This window comes from Triticum urartu, chromosome 3A (genome assembly GCF_056163025.1).
Source record: "Triticum urartu cultivar PI428250 chromosome 3A, HENAU_Tu73, whole genome shotgun sequence".
Taxonomy (NCBI): Eukaryota; Viridiplantae; Streptophyta; class Magnoliopsida; order Poales; family Poaceae; genus Triticum; species Triticum urartu.
This window is the reverse complement of record NC_141875.1, coordinates 175,036,310-175,053,369: the sequence shown is the minus strand read 5'-3', so window position 1 is coordinate 175,053,369 and position 17,060 is coordinate 175,036,310. Positions and strand designations below refer to the sequence as shown.

Sequence of the window (17,060 nt, the reverse complement as noted above, 5' to 3'; positions counted from 1 at the left end):
CTTAAGTGAACAATTTAGTACTGAGGTACGCATGAAACTGTTCTCCGCCTTCGACGCGCTTGAATGTTTCCAAGAAAAGCTATACGCTTCATGTTCGAACTTGGTTCCATTTAATGAGACGACCCGTTTACTTAAAAAATGCATAGATTTTTCATTTTTTTGCAAGGAACGGATTTTTCATTTATTAGAAAGCCATATTAAGTCAACTATCATTTATGTCATCACTATTGTATAATAAAATCACGACCCTTATTTTGGATGGAAGGGAGTACTGTACAATATAGAAGAACAACCAGTTATTTACATATGACGAGTGGTTATGTTTTGATATGAGAAAATTACAAAAATAAGCACGACGAACAATTTCTTTTTCTAGCACCTATGACCATGGAGTGACGACGGCCGATATACCCGAACCGGACCGGAGCACGATGCGCGTGTACCACCACGCCACTTGCCACTTCCTTACGTGTCGGCTCGGGTCAGTCATGGATGGCAATAATCTCTCACTCGCCACCCCGTCATTTTCAGAAATCCCTTTCCCGGGACACGCACCCGCTCGCCTCGCCTCGCCTCGTCCGTTCCTCCCAGATTCACAAACCCGCCACTTGCAACTCCTTTTCGCGGCAGCAAACAAGATCGCCGGCCGGCGCGGCGCAGCGGAGCAGCGATGGACGCCGGCGACCTCTCCATAGTGCACCACATCGGCCTCGTGCTGCTCGCGCTGTGGGCCGCCGCCTCCTTCGGCTTCTGCCACTCCGTCGTCTTCCTCATCGCCTTCCTCTACCTATACATGGCAAGTATGCTACCGCTGCTACTTCTCTCCGCCCCGCCGCCTCGTCCCTCCCGGGATACGGCTTCGTTCCTAGAACTTCATGCTCGCCTGCTGCATCCGGGTTTATACCGCACCGTCGCTTTGGCTCCCAGATTCCTGCTCTTTCCCCACTTATCGGGTGCCTTGGACTCGTCTCTGGTGACGTAGCTGGTGGTTACAGAGCTTTTTTTTGACATCTGGTGGTTACAGAGCTTTATAAGGCACACCGTGCATGATTCTGGCCGTGCTTGCGGGTTATAGCCGCTCCGTTTGACTTGGTTTTCTTTATTGGAATCCTATTTTGTCTGGCAATGATGTTTCTGATGCTTTGTGAAATTGAGTTTGCAGGATACTATGGCTGGGCATAGTACCGATGATTTCTCCATTTGTGTATTACTTGGAACAGGCGACAGACACACTCTTATGCGTTTTCTTGGGCATTTATAGGGGAGGCCGTGCTGACGTGCTGTAGCCCAGCTTCTGCAATATATGATGTTTTTTTAATAAATTGTAACCTGATGGTTCTATGCTTCCAGGGAAAATGTGAATTTGACTTTTAGTTTGTTGAATACTTTCTTTTAGATTTCTGGGGAAAAAGTTATTAAACATGTTACATGATACAGTGGAAATTTTGTTGCCTTAAATGAAATATGAGCATATAAATTCGTAATTCATGAAAGTTATGCCTTAGTTTGAAAAATATTACTTGTTCCAGCAAAATTTATCATCTATCCATGTTTTGTGGCTACAACAATTTGATATGGTGAGCCAGTGTCCCTGCTCCCTAGGATTTCTATGCAGCTCAGCAACGCACCAACTTTTAAGGATTGGTAAATCACAATATAATTTCATAAGCATTCAGCAGGATCAATGAATTTCCAATGGTTTCTCTGGACTAACCTCACTTTTATAATAATTAAAGCATGTAGTAATGTATTTGAGATAGACGCCGCCTTGTCACTTTCTTAAATATTTCCCTGGTATTGCCAATCAATGCCAATCAGTAGTTGCTTTGAGCTGTCTTTACTGCACTAAATTTCTTTCCTTATTTTACCCCCTGTTTCCATTTGAAATGTTTTTTCTTTTATATGACTTTTGTTACTAAGTTCTAGCTTCAGATGCACAAATTTTAACCTTCCAGATAATGGCTTAGATGTTTGCATGAATATGGCTAGATACCAGAAAATCTGAACTAAATACGTATAAATTTATCATGGCTGTTTGGTTCCAGAACTAAAATTTAAACTATGCTTGTTTTTATTGTAGGTAAATGCCCGCTGCGCAATGAGACTACGGAAGCGAATACAACATGCGGAAATGAAATCTGCCTACCAACAAAGAGTATGCACCTTTTCTGCAATCCAAAATCAATGTTTGTGTCAGTTATTACAAGGATGAACTTGGTTGACTAGGCTAGTGTACCCATTCTTGCTTTTAACTTTGTTGTGATCTGTGGTCACACTAAACTCATTTTGTTTTCTCTATCAGCTGCTTTCTGATGGAGAATCAGTACGTTGGTTAAATCATGCAGTGAAAAAGATGTGGCCTATCTGTATGGAGAAGATTGTTTCACAACTTTTACGGCCCATCATACCGTGGTTCTTGGATAAATTCAAACCTTGGACAGTTGTATGTTTTATATCTTCCTGCTATTTTATCTACTTCATTTCCACTAATGTCTTACATTCATGATGATGTTCTATTGCATGACTTTTAACTTAAAAATGCTAGTTCAACCTTGTTTTTTGAAGTCACCTTAAGTGAGTATGCCTCAATTCGTGTAGTTTTTGTGCAGAGTAAAGCAAGTGTCCAGGAGCTTTACATGGGTAGGGATTCACCAATATTTACCTCGATGAGAGTTCTGCCTGAGACATCAGATGATGATCATTTGGTGGGCATTACTTTCTTTTGATCTGATTCTTCCCTTTCCCTTCCGTGGGATGTACATTTGTAATGTTTCTGTATGCCATCCAATTGATTGACCCAGGTTTTGGAGCTAGGGATGAACTTCCTATCTGCTGAAGATATGAGTGTTGTGCTTGCCATGCAGCTGCATAAGAGTGTGGGACTTGGAATGACCGCAAACATGCATTTGACTAGGATGCATGTCGAAGGAAAGGCAAGTCTCCTAGTTAGCACCATCATTCTATCACTAATCAAGCGATTGGCAACTTGGTTCTCCGGATATTATATGGAGAAAATGTACAAGACAAGCAAATACACATGTATAGCAGAGTTCTTTTGCTCCTTAAAAATAACACATTTTTTTATTATACCTCTTGCTCAAAATTGGTTAAGGCTGCCTGTTTATCCTTACTCCAAATAGACACTACACATAGATTTACTTTGCTCAGTGGAGGAATGGAATGGCCATTTCTCACCATGGTGGAGGCTAGTTTGCTCAGTGGCTGCCCTGTAGAGTGAATGGAAACAAATATTATTCTTGCATCTGTAGGTAGATTGCTAGTACTGATATAATCCTAACGAAGCCAACGACAACTTTGGAACCAGCAGTGGCCTACATGTATCTTCTTAAAAAAAGGGAAAACAAGAAGAGATCCTCAACTGTTAAAAGTGTACTGATGTAGTTGTAAAAGATATGCAAAATCCTTCTGGAGTAAACAGAAGAGAAGAAAAGGTTTCAATCGGAATTGCAGTAAATTATCATTCATTAGAGACACCAGTCAGTTTGTTCCCCTTGTCCTTTCCTTGTTCTCAGGACAAAAATATGTTCACTGCAGGTTTTACTTGGTGTGAAGTTTGTTCGGAGTTGGCCATTTCTTGGCCGCTTAAGACTATGCTTTGTGGAGCCTCCTTATTTTCAAATGACGGTAAAACCACTCGTTGGTCACGGACTTGATGTCACTGAGTTTCCTGGAATTTCAGGATGGCTGGTAACCGCCCACATGTCATACTTTTCCTTTTTCTAGAACTTTTGGTAACATTGTTGAATATGTTTCTTAGTGATCACTTGGTCTCCCGTATTTCTTTGTCCAGGATAAGTTGATGGATACTGCATTTGGGCAGACATTAGTTGAGGTTAGATCACTCTGCCCCATTCAGAAATACCGATCTTACTTTTAATTATGATATTTTAACTGCTGATGCATCTTTTCCTTTTCCAGCCCAATATGCTTGTCATCAACATGGAAAAGTTCTCATCTACTCCTTCTGGTAAGAAGTAACCTTCCGTTTCATGCTTGTGTTTCAGAAATTGTCCTTTCTTCCTGCTGGTCTAAATATTACAGTTTCAGAAATATTACTTCACTAAATACTAGTAGTATCAAGCAGTTCAGATAGGGTGTAGAGTCAATAAAGGGCGAACCCAGTGCTGAAAGCTCCCACACAAGGTGGGGTCTGGGGATGGGAGTTTCTGCAAGGAGGCTGGTTCTAACCCAGGACCTCCAGACCACAAGTGGAGAGACTACCACTGCGCCAGGCCCGCCCTATGGTGTAGGGTCAATATGAACCAACATTTTTTCACTCGTTTTATTTAGTTGAGTGTGCTGGCACAAGTAAACCTAATGTGATTGTGCTTAAAGTTAAATAACATCTGTACTTTGTCCTAATTTTTGGAAGAATGATACTTCTCATTCTAATACTTTTTGTGATGATAAATCTTCTAACCCTTTTCTGCTGTGTTATCTACTTGCTTTCCATTAATATCTAATATTCTGCAGAAAATAACTGGTTCAACATTGAGGAGAGACCTCCTGTTGCATATGTGAAACTTGAGATTTTGGAAGGGCTTGACATGAAACCAGCTGATATAAACGGTGAGAATCACCTGCGGCTGTGGCTGCCTTTGTCGAAATGTTTGCATTACTCATCATTTGTTTCAAACATTTCATGTTCTATTTTATAGGGCTGTCGGACCCTTATGTCAGAGGTCGTATTGGTCCTTTTAAATTCCAAACTCAAATACAGAGGAAAACATTATCTCCTAAGTGGTTTGAGGAATTCAAGATACCCATCACGTCGTGGGAAGCATCAAATGAACTTGTTATGGAAGTTCGTGATAAGGACCACATGTTTGATGACTCGCTTGGGTATGTTCTTTTTTCTGAACTCATCTTGCTATATGAAACTCTAACCAGGAGATCCATAGGATAACATATGTATTGTCTTGTATTTGAGACATGGAGCAATTAGCAAATCTGTAAATGCCAATCTTTGGACACTTGATCCTTAATTTTCTGTAGAACTATATTTGCAATGAACATGTACATAACCTTTTCTTCTAACAATGCATCGATATGCAAAGCTTCTTGCGTTTTCTCGAAAAAAATATTTGCGATGAGCAGTGTTGTGATTCTGCTGTGGTCCCTAAAAGATGACTTCTGGCATTTGTTTTATCTCGGCTTGAAAATTGGCCCTTGTTTGCTGTTTCTTACTGAACAGATGTATTTGGTCCTTTACTGAAAGAAAAATAAATACATGATGAATTCCAATTTGTTTACAGAGAATGTACGGTAGACGTAAATGAACTGAGAGGTGGACAAAGACATGACAAATGGATATCGCTGAAGAATGTCAAGAAAGGAAGGATCCACCTGGCTATAACGATTGAAGATGTATCAGAGGTTGGTGATAACATTCTTAACTTTTAGGCTATAGTTTTTAAGACCTTTTTGGTGGTCATCTGACGATGGTAGCAAGGTAGCACCTCAATGAATGGTAACACTAGATTATTGTAGAATAACTCTATCCCAAATGTTTTTGAAGGAGACGGAGGCAACAACGAGTTTGGAAGAATCACCGGCGAAAACTGATGTGAAACTGCCACTGCCCACCTCTGCTGATAGCAAGTCGGATGCTGCTAAGCTGCTTGAAGAAAGGAAAGTCATAATGGATGAAGTTGAGCACATTGACTTTGATGGACAAGAACAACCTGGAGGTGTATATGTACATCGCCCTGGAACTGGTGTTCCCCAGACATGGGAATCCCGGAAAGGGCGGGCGCGCAATCCAGACACGGAGATCCTCCAAGAGGTTGACATATCAAAGGAAGCCCCTCCTGCTCCTACCCCAAAGAGTGGTCATGGCGGTATGTTCAATATGGGCTCATTTTTCCGGAGGAACTCGAAGAAGTCTCGCGATCTTGATCCTATCATCCCCACAAGTCCTGGTCCTCAGAGTGCACCAGAGCTTGATCCGAACCTCCCACGGACCCCGCGTCAAGGTTCGCCGGATCTTGATCCAAGGCTCCCCCGAACCCCACGTCCCAACCTGAAGGAGCTTGGCGAGAAGCGGACATCGATAAAGATTGTCGTCAGCGACAATGCAAGCAAAGGAGGAGACGGAAGCTTGACAGAAGACATGGCGAAGGTGGTGGAGAAGAATGCAGGGGAGCCGGGTAGATCACTGACAAGCACACTGAGCAGGAAGATCTCCATGAAGAGACAGGACGACAAAACGTCGGATGTCCCGGGGCAGGCCGATGCTTATGGACGTGAGGTGGTGGTGAATGAAGGGCCTGTTACAATCGAGGGTAAGCCGATGGATGTCCATCCGGCAACGGAAGATGGCAATGTGCAGGATGTTGCCGTGGAAGCAGAAAATACTACTCGGACTTCATAAATCAATAGATGCAAGATCAGCAATTGGTAAAGATTTTCTCTGTGCTTGTTGTTCATATGGGTGAAGAATAAGGAATTTAGAGGTGGTTGTAGAATGTGACGACAGCAGTGTGCTGTGCGCCTCTGCACTCGTAGCTAGGTGAGTGAGCATGTTGTAAGATGGATTTCTTGGACAAATCAGGTGTAAAGATGTAAGATTACCAAACCATCTGTACGTATATATACCCAGACTCATGTATGTTAATGGAATTAGTGCTATTTCCCATGTAAATTTCATGGCAGTGAGATAAATTTGGTGATGATACTGTGTCTTTTACATGTTGTCAAAACACTAGTAAACAATACAACATGGGTGGCAGCATGATCTAAGGATTGGTCCCCCTCCGTTTTTAGGCGTTATATGGACTCTACATGTTTTGTTATAATTCGCCTTTTTATTTTTATTTTGTGTGAGAGGGTCTTATTTGGCTGTGTGCATCTTAGTTATGCAGAGCCCGGGTGTAATGCTTAAATCTTTTAAGTAATAAAGCGCCTCTTTTCGAAAAAGTAAACAATACAATTCAATATATTTTAAGTCAAGCTCTAATAAGTGGCAAAAAAAGTCAAGCTCTAACAGGAAAAAAATGTCAAGAGTGCAAATCCTGGCAAAGCCCAGTCCTCCTGACAAAGTCCGGCCTGTTAGACCCAATAAATCATGGGCATTTTTACCGGCCCGTCGACCCTCGCTGAGGCCTCCGCTGCTTCCGCTGCTCACTCCGCCCACCCGCCCACCAGTCGCCGACTGCCGTCTCCGGCGACCCGCCCACTCGCAGGAAGCTCGGAGCCTCGCCGCGGCGGAGGCCAGAAGGAAGGAGATGAGGGCCGTGGTGCAGCGCGTCCTCTCGGCCAGCGTCGAGGTGATCGCTTCCCCTTCAGTTCGCCACATCCGCTGTATCCTGCACGGAATCATTGGGAGAGATGGGCGCTGATTGGTCTTTGCGGGGGTCGCAGGTGGAAGGGCAAGTGGTGTCGGCGATTGGCCCGGGCCTCCTCGTCCTCGTCGGCGTTCATGAGGCTGACACCAGCTCCGACGCCGAGTATATGTAATGAACCCACCTCTGACCTCTCTCCCTCCTAATCCTCGGCACCCGCCCCCTCTCGCAGGGAGGTTTTCCACCGGAATCTGGGTGAATGATGTGTAATTGATCACTCCTTTTGGTGGATTGAGTGATTAAGACGACAATCGTTAGCGTATCAATAAATAGTGCTAGTAACTAGACGTGGTGCTGTATTCTGGTGCTTGAAGGATTCTGTTGTGACACTCTGTAATTTGGAAAGTTTTGCTTAACTTATGTGCAATTCATGCACCAATGACTCACTTGTCACCGTTAATTTTCTGACAACAGAAAATTTGTTTATACTGAAATGTCCAGTAAATATATCTCACTGTGATGGTGTCCGATTTATGCTAACACTCTATTTCCGTAGCTGTCGGAAGGTCCTGAATATGAGGCTGTTTACTAATGAGAAGACTGGAAAAGCATGGGATCAGAGCGTAAGCCTCAGAGTCATCTATAAGCAATTATGCATAGGAGAGCATTCAGCATGTTGATTACCTCCTGAACTTTATTTTACGTCTCACTTTCTTCAGGTTATGCAGCGGAACTTTGAAGTCCTGTTAGGTAATACAATGCAACTTGCCATCTCTACTTCCGATTCTGTAATGGCGTAACCTTTAACAATTGATGTTGTCAATTATTCTTTTTCTAAGATGTTATCCTATTCAGTGAGTCAATTTACCTTATATGGAATCCTGAAGGGTAACAAGCCAGATTTCCATGTGGCTATGCCACCTGCGAAAGCAAAACCTTTCTACGCTTCTTTGGTTGAGAAGTTTCAAAAGTCGTACAAAACTGATTCAGTTAAAGGTAATATGTTGATGCTTCTAATATTGCATAATACATTATTGAAGTTGGCCATCTTGGGTGCTTCATTATCAAATCGATCTTCTTTACATAAGTTCACCTGTATTCGTATTGAGGTTTTCTCATGGTAACCGATGTATGGATGCTTTCTCATATTTCTCATTGTTCCTGCACGGACTGTCCGATTGTTTCATTATAAAGCAAAAACTCAATTCTGCTTGTTCAGATTTGTACTCCCCTGATGCCTTGCCATGAGTATGTCAGTTTATGAATTATATGATTTTCACATAATACAGTATTGAGCTGCTATTTCTGTTTTTTGCTATCTGTTCCTGTACATTTGAAGGATCCCTGCTAGACGTCAATGTCGCATTGAACCTATTCCTAACAATTGTCCCTACTTCATCTCTTCTTGGCAGATGGCATTTTTGGAGCAATGATGAAGGTGCCCCCCAGTAACAGATGCTATAACTGACTTGTCTTACATTACATTTTCCAGAATGCATGTCAATTGGGAACTTTTGCAGGTTTCATTGGTAAATGATGGCCCTGTAACAATGCAAGTTGACTCACCCTCACTGCAGGGCTCTGGTCAGTCAAGGTGAGGTCTCCTATCTTAAACCTATTGTGATGTTTTGTTGCAATCTTGCTGGTTATAATGTCATGCTCATACGAATTGACTGATATATTTATCTTGGTTCCTCTTGATTAGCAATGGTGATGCTGGTTTGGTAAGAGAGGGTGAAGCAGCAGTACCCGATGAGACTCGTTAAATCCGTATGGCTGTTCCCGCAGTATCCCGCTTGGTTTTGGTGAACATCTGAGTTATATGGCTTCAGCGTAGAATTTTCAGTTTCTTTTTGAGGTTGTAGCAGAAGGAATCCTAATATTCTGTTCCTATTAGAAATATCGAATATAACATGCATCTCCATCCGCATGCTGATATTTGATACTACTTGAGAAAATACCGGACACATTTATTTGTGTCATTGTTGATTTGAATGAACCATGACCCTTGTCATGCACTCTGAGTTTGATCCAACCGGTCTGAGCGCTTTTCTATTGTGAGTCATCTCCAGTTTGTGGCAACATAGAATTTGTGTAATCATTAGTTTTCCCTCGGTCACACTTAGCGAGAAATCTTTATGAGTTCCACCAGGGCCTGTACTCACGAGTTTAGATGATCTTAGTGATTTCATCGAGTAGCAATACATCAAAGCAATGCTTCTCCTTCTGTCCCTCCAAGCTACTCTAACTGTTCCTGTGTTTTTAATCCCTATATTTGTGACTTGTGAGGCGTACTACTCCAGTTCATGTGCTTTTCCTGAATGGGTAATACTGAATGCAACTGAGGTTCTAGATTTGCAGCAGGATGACCAGCTGCTTAAATCAACAAGCATAGCTTGAAATAATCTCTAAAATGCATGTATCATCTTCTGGCTTCTAATTAAATGAATCACCAGTTATACAAAGCTGAGTTTTTACACTTTGAACTTTAGATATCCTGCTCAAGCAGAAGAGAAACACACACACACAAAAAAAAGATGAAGTAAACCTACTTTTTATTCCAAAACCAATACTTAGGGCTTGTTCCTACTTAGGACATGAATTTCATAGGAAACAGTTGAATTTCTGTAGTCACCCTAGGGTTTGGGGCCTTCATCTTCTCTCACTGCCCACTGCTAGCTAGCTGTGCGCTGAGCGTCACACCTGCATTTACAAAACACGACGCGTAGAAGAACCCCATATATATCCACCATGCAATGCAAACCTCCACCTCAACGGAAGAATTAATGAGAAGCGTCCTCAACTTACCTCGCGCTGCTCTTCTCCCTGGGCTCCGCCTGACCAGCTGCGCCGGTGCCGTTCGCTCCGCCGGACGCGGCGTGGTGGCGATCCCCCTGCGCGTACCCGGCCATCGTCGTCTGCGGCGCCGGAGCTGACACGTGAGGCCGCGCGGGCATCGCCCCGTTGCCATTGGCGGCACGGACGGCGCCGGCATTGCCGCTGTAGAAGCCGCCGGGCACGACCCCGGCGCTGGCGCCGTGCAGCACGCCGCCGGGGGGCCGGGCGCCGTTGTTGTAAGCCGAGACGAGCAGTATCTGCTGCTGCTGCTGCTGCTGCAACGTGGTGGCGCAGCACGCGCACTGGTCGGCCCGGCGCCTGAGCGCGGCGTTCTCGGCGCGCAGCACAGCGTTCTCGCGGCGGAGGCAGGAGACCTCGCGGTAGCACCCCTCGGAGGGGTCGCGCTCGCGCCACCGCGCCTCCCACGTCAGCGTCTCGGCGGCGCGCCGCCGCGCCGCCTCGGTGGCGTTGGCCTTGATGAGCTTGGTGAGGTTGGCCACCCCGAAGACGAGGTGCAGCGCGCGGAAGTCGTTCATCCTGTTGGCCGGGAAGTAGGTGGCCAGCTCGCAGTTGGGCTCGCACTTGCGCCGCTGGTGCTTGCACACCGCGCACGCCCCGCCGTTGCCGCCTCCTCCTCCGCCGTTGCCGTTCACGCCGCCGGTCATGTCGCCCGGCGCTGTCTACAGTGCAGAGAGGAGAGAGATGCGTGTGTACGATTGTACGCGTATATATGCGCTCCCAAAGATGGTAAGGTGGAAGTAGGGTTTACGGTTTTGTAGGTTGCTCACAGGAAGATTTCACCGAACAAATAGATAGGCCCATGGAAACTTCTACTGATACATCGTACACATATAATCAGTACACGTAGTAGTTTCATTTCTCAGACCAGGCAATTATGTCACGTGACGCATGCATGGAGTAACTCATGCACCACGTGTCTTCAGTTTCTATGCAATACAAAAATGCACTTTTATTCAAGGAAACACTGCAAGATGAGACATGTGTGATCCACTAAACTAAGAAAATAAGAAAGCACTGATGTGTACATCTTGTACCTGAACAGCAATCCTTCCAGAATGCATCATCAGAAAAGAACATGACATCAGTTGTACATGTCTTCTTCAGAAAAATGGAGAGGCCATCTTCAATTATACAGCACAACATTATGATTAATCGTTTACAAATACACAGCTCGCATATGTGTTCAATAACAAAAAATAGAATCAGGTGAAACAAACCGTTTCATTCTGACTTTGCTATCAGTCTCTCACAATGGATCACCGACATACTACATGGTTGAGGAGAAATTTTGGATAATAATCTGTTGGGAGCCCACAGCACAATCGCACTTCTCACTTATGTGTTAGCGAGCCAAAAAAGGCCCAAAGTAAGAATACATTCATCTTTATATCTTGTTCGGTGGTCACTTACCCAGAAGTAACAGGGCTTTTTCCTCACACAATCACACTATTATTTCATCAGGATGTCTAATGGATCAACCACCATAAAATTTGATCCATTCACCCAAAGAATGGGCATGGCTACAGTATCAAAGAACTGCGACAGAAGAAACCAATTAGCTAATTTCGAGGTGCTTTGTGCATAAACTCCACAACACAACATTCCCCTTTCTCCTGACGAAAGTTGAATCGATAAATCAAGCAGGTGTTGCTTCCTTGCTGCTATCTGCTGCATTGACACCTTTGAAGTTCAATATTCCAGAAAGGCCCCGGCCTTTGGCGAGGCGCTCAAGTTCAGCCAGCTTCACCTTGAGATCTTCTAAATCTTTAGCTAGAATCTCTTCCTTTTGTCTCAGTTCCTGTTGATCAGTGAAAAACATTAAGCTAAATGGTCTGATCGAAGCTTATGTATACAATTATGTTGAGTGAAAAACATTATAAACTGGGAAGGAAAGCAATTGAAGACATGTGTTCTGATCGAAACCTGTGTGCACAACTAACTTGCCACAAGGGATCAATTTAATAAACTAATGTACTGTCGATTACCCAAAATGTTACTACCTCCGTCTCAAAATATAAAACGTTTTTGTAGGCTAAACTACTAGCCTACAAAAACGTCTTATATTTTGAGACGGAGGTATTATTATTTCAATATACATACATTCTATTTGACTGTATCAGATTTAAAAGAATATACAAAACAAATAAAAATTACAAAAATCTCATTCTTAATCAGCATAATTCTGAATTTGCCCAGGTTTTGCGCAGCTTCAGCAATTTAATTTCCTATCCCCCATATTTTAGCAAATACCAATTAAACAACTAGTTGCAAAATCTATAACATGTGATAGTTGCACTTATCTTATCAACCCCATCATGCTTCAACTTGTATATTCTACCCATTAAAAATATATTTGTCAACCATATAAAGGTAATATGATTTGCAAGATTAATTGTAGGCCCTAACCATTCTCTATAACTATGACCAATGCAGTTGGAAATGGAAACAAAAGCCTGTGGTCGTCGCCATTAGTACCTTAGTATGCTTATCGGGTTAATTCCTAGCCTCCCAGGTATTTACATGCCTCCACTTGTTTTCAGAAGAGAGGCACTCAAGATGGTGGCCAGATGGTTGAATAAGATCTTCTAGTAGCATATTAAATTATTATCCGCATGTCCATTCCATGTATGAATTTTGACCTGATAGTGATATATAGCATGTACGAACTATCACCTGATATAATAAATTATAGGAATGATCATATGATCAGTTCCTGGTAGTCACTAAATCAGGATGTTTGGATGAGGGGGGTTGCTTGAGATTTAGTTCAAAAATATCCCCATTAAAATCCTGTGTTCTTAAGACACTAGAGACACCCTAAATTCCTAATATCTCTGAATGTATCAAATTGTGCATTTAATAAACTTTCTTAACACAAAATGTGCAACGGAAAGAGCTTTATCTTAAGAATTTAAGTATAACTTCTTTTATTTCTATGGCTTGCCTCGTATAATCCTTTCCCCAGACCCCACCTGGTGTGGGAGCTACTAGCACTGAGTCTGTCCGATGGCTACACAATAGGGTCTTATAGATACCATTTTCTGGTGTGCAGTGTTTCTCAAGAACCGTTATAGGATTGAATAGCGAATGTGGCATGCATGGACATGTTAGCATAGTCCATTTACCTCATTCCAGAGAACTAAGCAAAGATCTCAAAGTAAGACAATATAGAGAAATAATATAATAGAGTGAAATAATATTACAGTGCAACCTCAAGTTCCTGTTTACGAGCTTCCTCCTTTCTAGCCTCTGACCTAGCACTTCTTTGCACCTCGAAAATTAAAGCGGCGACAGCAACCTACAATAAAAAACATACCATAAGGCTATTATTGTTTGGTCAAATTTCAATTGCTTGTATTACAGCAAGGTACATAAAGTTAATCAATGGTTGAGAAAATACCGAAAAGATGAAGCCTTCTCCAATGAGATCTGTAGCAGCTTGTACTGCCTTCTCCTCATCTAAAGGTCTGATAGCCACATTAGTAGCATGCCCGTAAATGCGTCTTTGTATCCTTGTAGTGATACGATGGTTTGTCTGCAATATTTGTTACAGGGATTGTCAGTTCACTTTGTTTTGACAACAAAAAGAGAAGAAACGGTCCTGCCCATCAGGCAACCACACAATAATAGATATGAGAACCTAGAGTATAATTAGCTCCAGATCATTTGTTCTAGTAACTAGGAATAGCTAGTTGTTCACAGCTACCAAAACACATAACCCCGAGGAAGAAAATCTGCCACTGAGGTTCACACTTAAATTTCTAATGATTCAAACAATACCTGACCTTAGAGCAACTCTAGCAGAATCGCCAAAAGGAGCTGATCGGCAAAATAACCGCTTCTATGACGAAAATACCAGACAAAACCACTCTATCAGAGTCGCCCTATGGATCTGGATTGGCAAAAAGATCATATCCTCCATATGTGGAGGGGGATGTTTTGGAGCGCGATCCAAACCTAACTGCCCGCGCGGGAAGTTTCACCTCTCTCGTCATCCGCCCGCGGCCTCATTCTCTTTTCTCTGTACAATCCCCCGGCCACTTACATCACCAGGAAATGAGCCATTTAATGGCCTGACACCACGTGTCCACCTGCCCCCACACATTCCCGCCAGGCCCTGCAGCTATTAAGAGGCCGGCACCTCCTCTCCTTATTCACTCCCCTCTCCACATTCTCCCCTTCCTTCTCTGACTACTCCACTTCTTGTTCTCACCATGTCACATCACCCAAGAACAGACTGGGTCGAGCCCACAGCGCATGAGGCAAGGCAATGGTCAAGGAGGTCGACTGCATCAAGGAGGAGTAATGGGACTGTTGGTACACACTGGAACACGCCGACTCCGAGGACGACTCGAGGTCGAGGATCCCCTCCTCCAGTCCGTCGTTAACGAGCCCCGCAACATGACTGCATCAAAGGCTGCTTGACGACCGGCCACGTCTGATTTCCCACCGCTCCCTCACTGCTAGGGAGGCTTGGGATGCCCGCCATGCCGCCTAATTCCAAGACGCCGCCCGTCCCGGCATAGTCTTGGAGGATACCGTGTTACTTCACCAAGGTCAGACTGGGTCGAGCTCACGGCGGAAGAAGCAAGGCAGTTGGGCGAGAAGGTCACGCAGGAGACCGACGGCATCAAGGAGTAGTAGTGGGATCACTGGTACGCGCTGGAGGACGCCGACTCCAAGGACAATCCAAAGTAGAGGATCCCCTCCTCCAGTCTGTCCTCGACGAGTCCCGCAACACGGCAGCGTCAAAAGCCTCCTGACACCACGCCGATGCCTGGCCACGGCCGATTTCGCACGCTCCCTCACTGCTTGGGAGGCTTGGGATGCCCGCCACGCCGCCCGTGCCAGAGTAGTCTTCGAGGAGACCGTGGTAGGACGGGCATTGGTGGCAGAGAGGGAGCGCACCATCTTCGCCGACTACAATGTGGTGGCGGCAGCACGAGCAATGACCGTGGAGATGGAGCATGCCTTCTAGGATCATCCCTCCGCTGGCCAAGCCGCGCCCGACCATAACAATCGCACCTGGACGACATGGGATGCATGCGTTCTAGCCCGATTCTGCGCTACCATGCTACCAGGGATCGTGGCAATGTCTATGAGGCCGCTCTTGTCCCCTACAAGTCCCGCACCCACCGCACCTAGTCCTTGGCCCGTCATGCACTACTAATCTAGTCTATGTTTCTATGGAAATGCCACTTATTGACATTCCCCCCTAGGTATAGTTGCTACATATATGTAAAAAGCGATGAATCCCCCCCCCCCCAACCCACCTGCTACTTATTTATATATGCAAATGTCGCTTTATCGGCATTTCCCGTAAGAAATTTGTATTTCAATGCCGTTCGAATTTAATAAATTTTTAGTGTTTGAATCCCTCCGATTAGAAGTATTATTGAGTTGATGCAGCCGCCCCCCCCCCCCCCCCCCAAACCCACCTGCTACTTATTTATATATGCAAATGTCGCTTTATCGGCATTTCCCGTAAGAACTTTGCATTTCAATGCCGTTCGAATTTAATAAAGTTTTAGTGTTTGAATCCCTCCGATTAGAAGTATTATTGAGTTGATGCACCCCCCCCCCCCCCCCCCCCCCCCCCCCCCGGCGAAAAACGAAATAAAGAGGGGAAATGTTATGGAGGCTCTGTGCTCTGTGTTCGCGCACAGTCTCCACAACCTCCAGTAGTTTATGTAGCACCCTCCAAAACAGTTTTGGAGGCTGTGGATATGGGGCATCTGCTAGAGTTGCTCTTACAGACATCAAACCTATCATAAATAATATCTTGGTTTGCTGGTAAATAAAACACTAATTAATTCCTAATTAAATTCCAATAAACTAATCAAGTAAGCCTGATTGATAGATGTACAACGCGAAAGTTCTTTCTTAAACCACCTTACACAAGTGTGCTTTCCCAAGTCACATAAGGCACATTGTCATCCTGAGTAGGCCGCAGAAACACTACAAAGTGCTAATTTATCAGTTTCCAAACTTCAAATCTGAAAAGACCCATCAGATCTCCCCATGGGCCAACTAGGAGCAGATCATTTGCTTCCCAACAGCTTCGTTCTGCGGCGTCCTTGCCCTGGAAAGGAGATGCGGGAGGGCGGAGAGAATCGAACCTGGGCGATGCTGATGATGAAGTCACGAAACTTGGGGTGGACGGCGGCCTGGCTCTTGAGGCGGTTGGCGATAGGCTTGGACAGCGTCCGCAGCAGCAGCGTCCCCAGCTTCATCACCGGCAGCGCGGCCATGGCGGCGGCGGCGGCGGCGGTCCTTGGCCTCCTCCTCCTCCGCTATTCCTCCTCCCCGAATGTTGGGCGTGGGCGATCAACGGGGATGAGAGGGATTCGGTTCGACTCGGGACTCAGTGAGATTCGATTCGGGACTCAGGGTCGATTCGTGTCGATGGTGTGTGGAAAGAGAACCTGAGAAACGGAACGGAACGGGGGGAAGTAGACTTTGGTGTTGGGATTGTCTCGTTTTCCTTTGACTAATCCGCCGGCCCCATTTAGATGGTGTCTACAATTCAAAGTGTGTTCCTTGTCAAACAAGCCTACATAACTAAAACTAAAGCAAATGAATTTGGTTGACAAGTGTATTATGTTAGAACAACTCTCCAGCACCTTTCAAAAAAAGAAAAAAAAAACTCTTCAGCAGATGCATCGTATCGATCCAATCATCACAATAACCATCAGTATAATATAACGGTTTTGGCTAAAAGAAAACAGGTCTAGTAGAATTGTCATCCGCTCGACTACATAGTTTTTGAAGACGCTCCAAATCAGTCTGTGAGCCTCCATATTTGACAGTTGGGTGAGGCGATATAGTACGCCCCATCCTTAAATCTTGGCATCACGGATATTTTGGGATGCATTCTTCCTTCGACCGTCACCCACA

General features: G+C 44.5%; 4 protein-coding genes across 8 annotated transcripts; 2 read left to right on the top strand and 2 right to left on the bottom strand.

The window, feature by feature from the left end:
- The first annotated feature begins 501 nt into the window (after positions 1-501).
- LOC125543515 (C2 domain-containing protein At1g53590) lies at positions 502-6,692 on the top strand. The gene is made up of 12 exons (XM_048706884.2): positions 502-796; positions 2,081-2,155; positions 2,303-2,443; positions 2,610-2,705; positions 2,802-2,933; positions 3,556-3,708; positions 3,812-3,853; positions 3,940-3,988; positions 4,495-4,590; positions 4,680-4,863; positions 5,277-5,397; positions 5,540-6,692. Exons 1-12 carry the CDS (start codon positions 671-673, stop codon positions 6,392-6,394), a joined length of 2,070 nt encoding a protein of 689 aa, XP_048562841.2. The 5' UTR covers positions 502-670; the 3' UTR covers positions 6,395-6,692.
- Positions 6,693-7,103: 411 nt separating this feature from the next.
- Positions 7,104-9,339, top strand: LOC125543517 (D-Tyr-tRNA(Tyr) deacylase family protein). Of its 5 annotated transcripts, none has more exons than XR_015618512.1 (8): positions 7,104-7,289; positions 7,384-7,475; positions 7,861-7,927; positions 8,024-8,092; positions 8,192-8,300; positions 8,644-8,742; positions 8,825-8,898; positions 9,010-9,339. XR_015618512.1 is itself a non-coding variant. In XM_087546727.1 (8 exons), exons 1-8 carry the CDS (start codon positions 7,248-7,250, stop codon positions 9,068-9,070), a joined length of 540 nt encoding a protein of 179 aa, XP_087402853.1. In that variant the 5' UTR covers positions 7,106-7,247; the 3' UTR covers positions 9,071-9,339. The 5 variants fall into 5 exon arrangements, 3 of the variants coding, with proteins under 3 accessions (XP_087402853.1, XP_087402854.1, XP_048562844.2); XR_015618513.1 differs by having other exon boundaries at positions 7,106-7,289; positions 8,024-8,054; positions 8,160-8,300; XM_087546727.1 differs by having other exon boundaries at positions 7,106-7,289; positions 8,717-8,742.
- A 126-nt stretch (positions 9,340-9,465) lies between these two features.
- Positions 9,466-11,138, bottom strand: LOC125543516 (uncharacterized). Its single transcript, XM_048706885.2, has one exon. The coding sequence runs from the start codon at positions 10,805-10,807 to the stop codon at positions 10,109-10,111; it is 699 nt and encodes a 232-aa protein (XP_048562842.1). The 5' UTR covers positions 10,808-11,138; the 3' UTR covers positions 9,466-10,108.
- A 328-nt stretch (positions 11,139-11,466) lies between these two features.
- LOC125543518 (uncharacterized) lies at positions 11,467-16,657 on the bottom strand. Its single transcript, XM_048706888.2, has 4 exons — positions 16,283-16,657; positions 13,564-13,698; positions 13,375-13,461; positions 11,467-11,961 (listed from the first exon to the last, which is right to left on the bottom strand). Exons 1-4 carry the CDS (start codon positions 16,412-16,414, stop codon positions 11,800-11,802), a joined length of 516 nt encoding a protein of 171 aa, XP_048562845.1. The 5' UTR covers positions 16,415-16,657; the 3' UTR covers positions 11,467-11,799.
- Positions 16,658-17,060: the final 403 nt, after the last annotated feature.

What these genes read in the sequence shown, in the direction of transcription:
- LOC125543516 (XM_048706885.2), bottom strand. Translation starts at nt 10,807, where the DNA reads ATGACCGGCGGCGTGAACGGCAACGGCGGAGGAGGAGGCGGCAACGGC.
- LOC125543518 (XM_048706888.2), bottom strand. Translation starts at nt 16,414, where the DNA reads ATGGCCGCGCTGCCGGTGATGAAGCTGGGGACGCTGCTGCTGCGGACG. An exon ending in TCATCATCAGCATCGCCCAG is followed by an intron (nt 13,699 to 16,282) that starts GTTCGATTCTCT and finishes CAAATATTGCAG; the next exon opens with ACAAACCATCGTATCACTAC. An exon ending in GAGAAGGCTTCATCTTTTCG is followed by an intron (nt 13,462 to 13,563) that starts GTATTTTCTCAA and finishes TTTTTATTGTAG; the next exon opens with GTTGCTGTCGCCGCTTTAAT.
- LOC125543517 (XM_087546727.1), top strand. Translation starts at nt 7,248, where the DNA reads ATGAGGGCCGTGGTGCAGCGCGTCCTCTCGGCCAGCGTCGAG. An exon ending in CAAAACTGATTCAGTTAAAG is followed by an intron (nt 8,301 to 8,716) that starts GTAATATGTTGA and finishes TCTTCTTGGCAG; the next exon opens with ATGGCATTTTTGGAGCAATG. An exon ending in TTTTTGGAGCAATGATGAAG is followed by an intron (nt 8,743 to 8,824) that starts GTGCCCCCCAGT and finishes GAACTTTTGCAG; the next exon opens with GTTTCATTGGTAAATGATGG.
- LOC125543515 (XM_048706884.2), top strand. Translation starts at nt 671, where the DNA reads ATGGACGCCGGCGACCTCTCCATAGTGCACCACATCGGCCTCGTGCTG. An exon ending in CCTTCCTCTACCTATACATG is followed by an intron (nt 797 to 2,080) that starts GCAAGTATGCTA and finishes TTTTTATTGTAG; the next exon opens with GTAAATGCCCGCTGCGCAAT. An exon ending in TTGGGCAGACATTAGTTGAG is followed by an intron (nt 3,854 to 3,939) that starts GTTAGATCACTC and finishes TTCCTTTTCCAG; the next exon opens with CCCAATATGCTTGTCATCAA.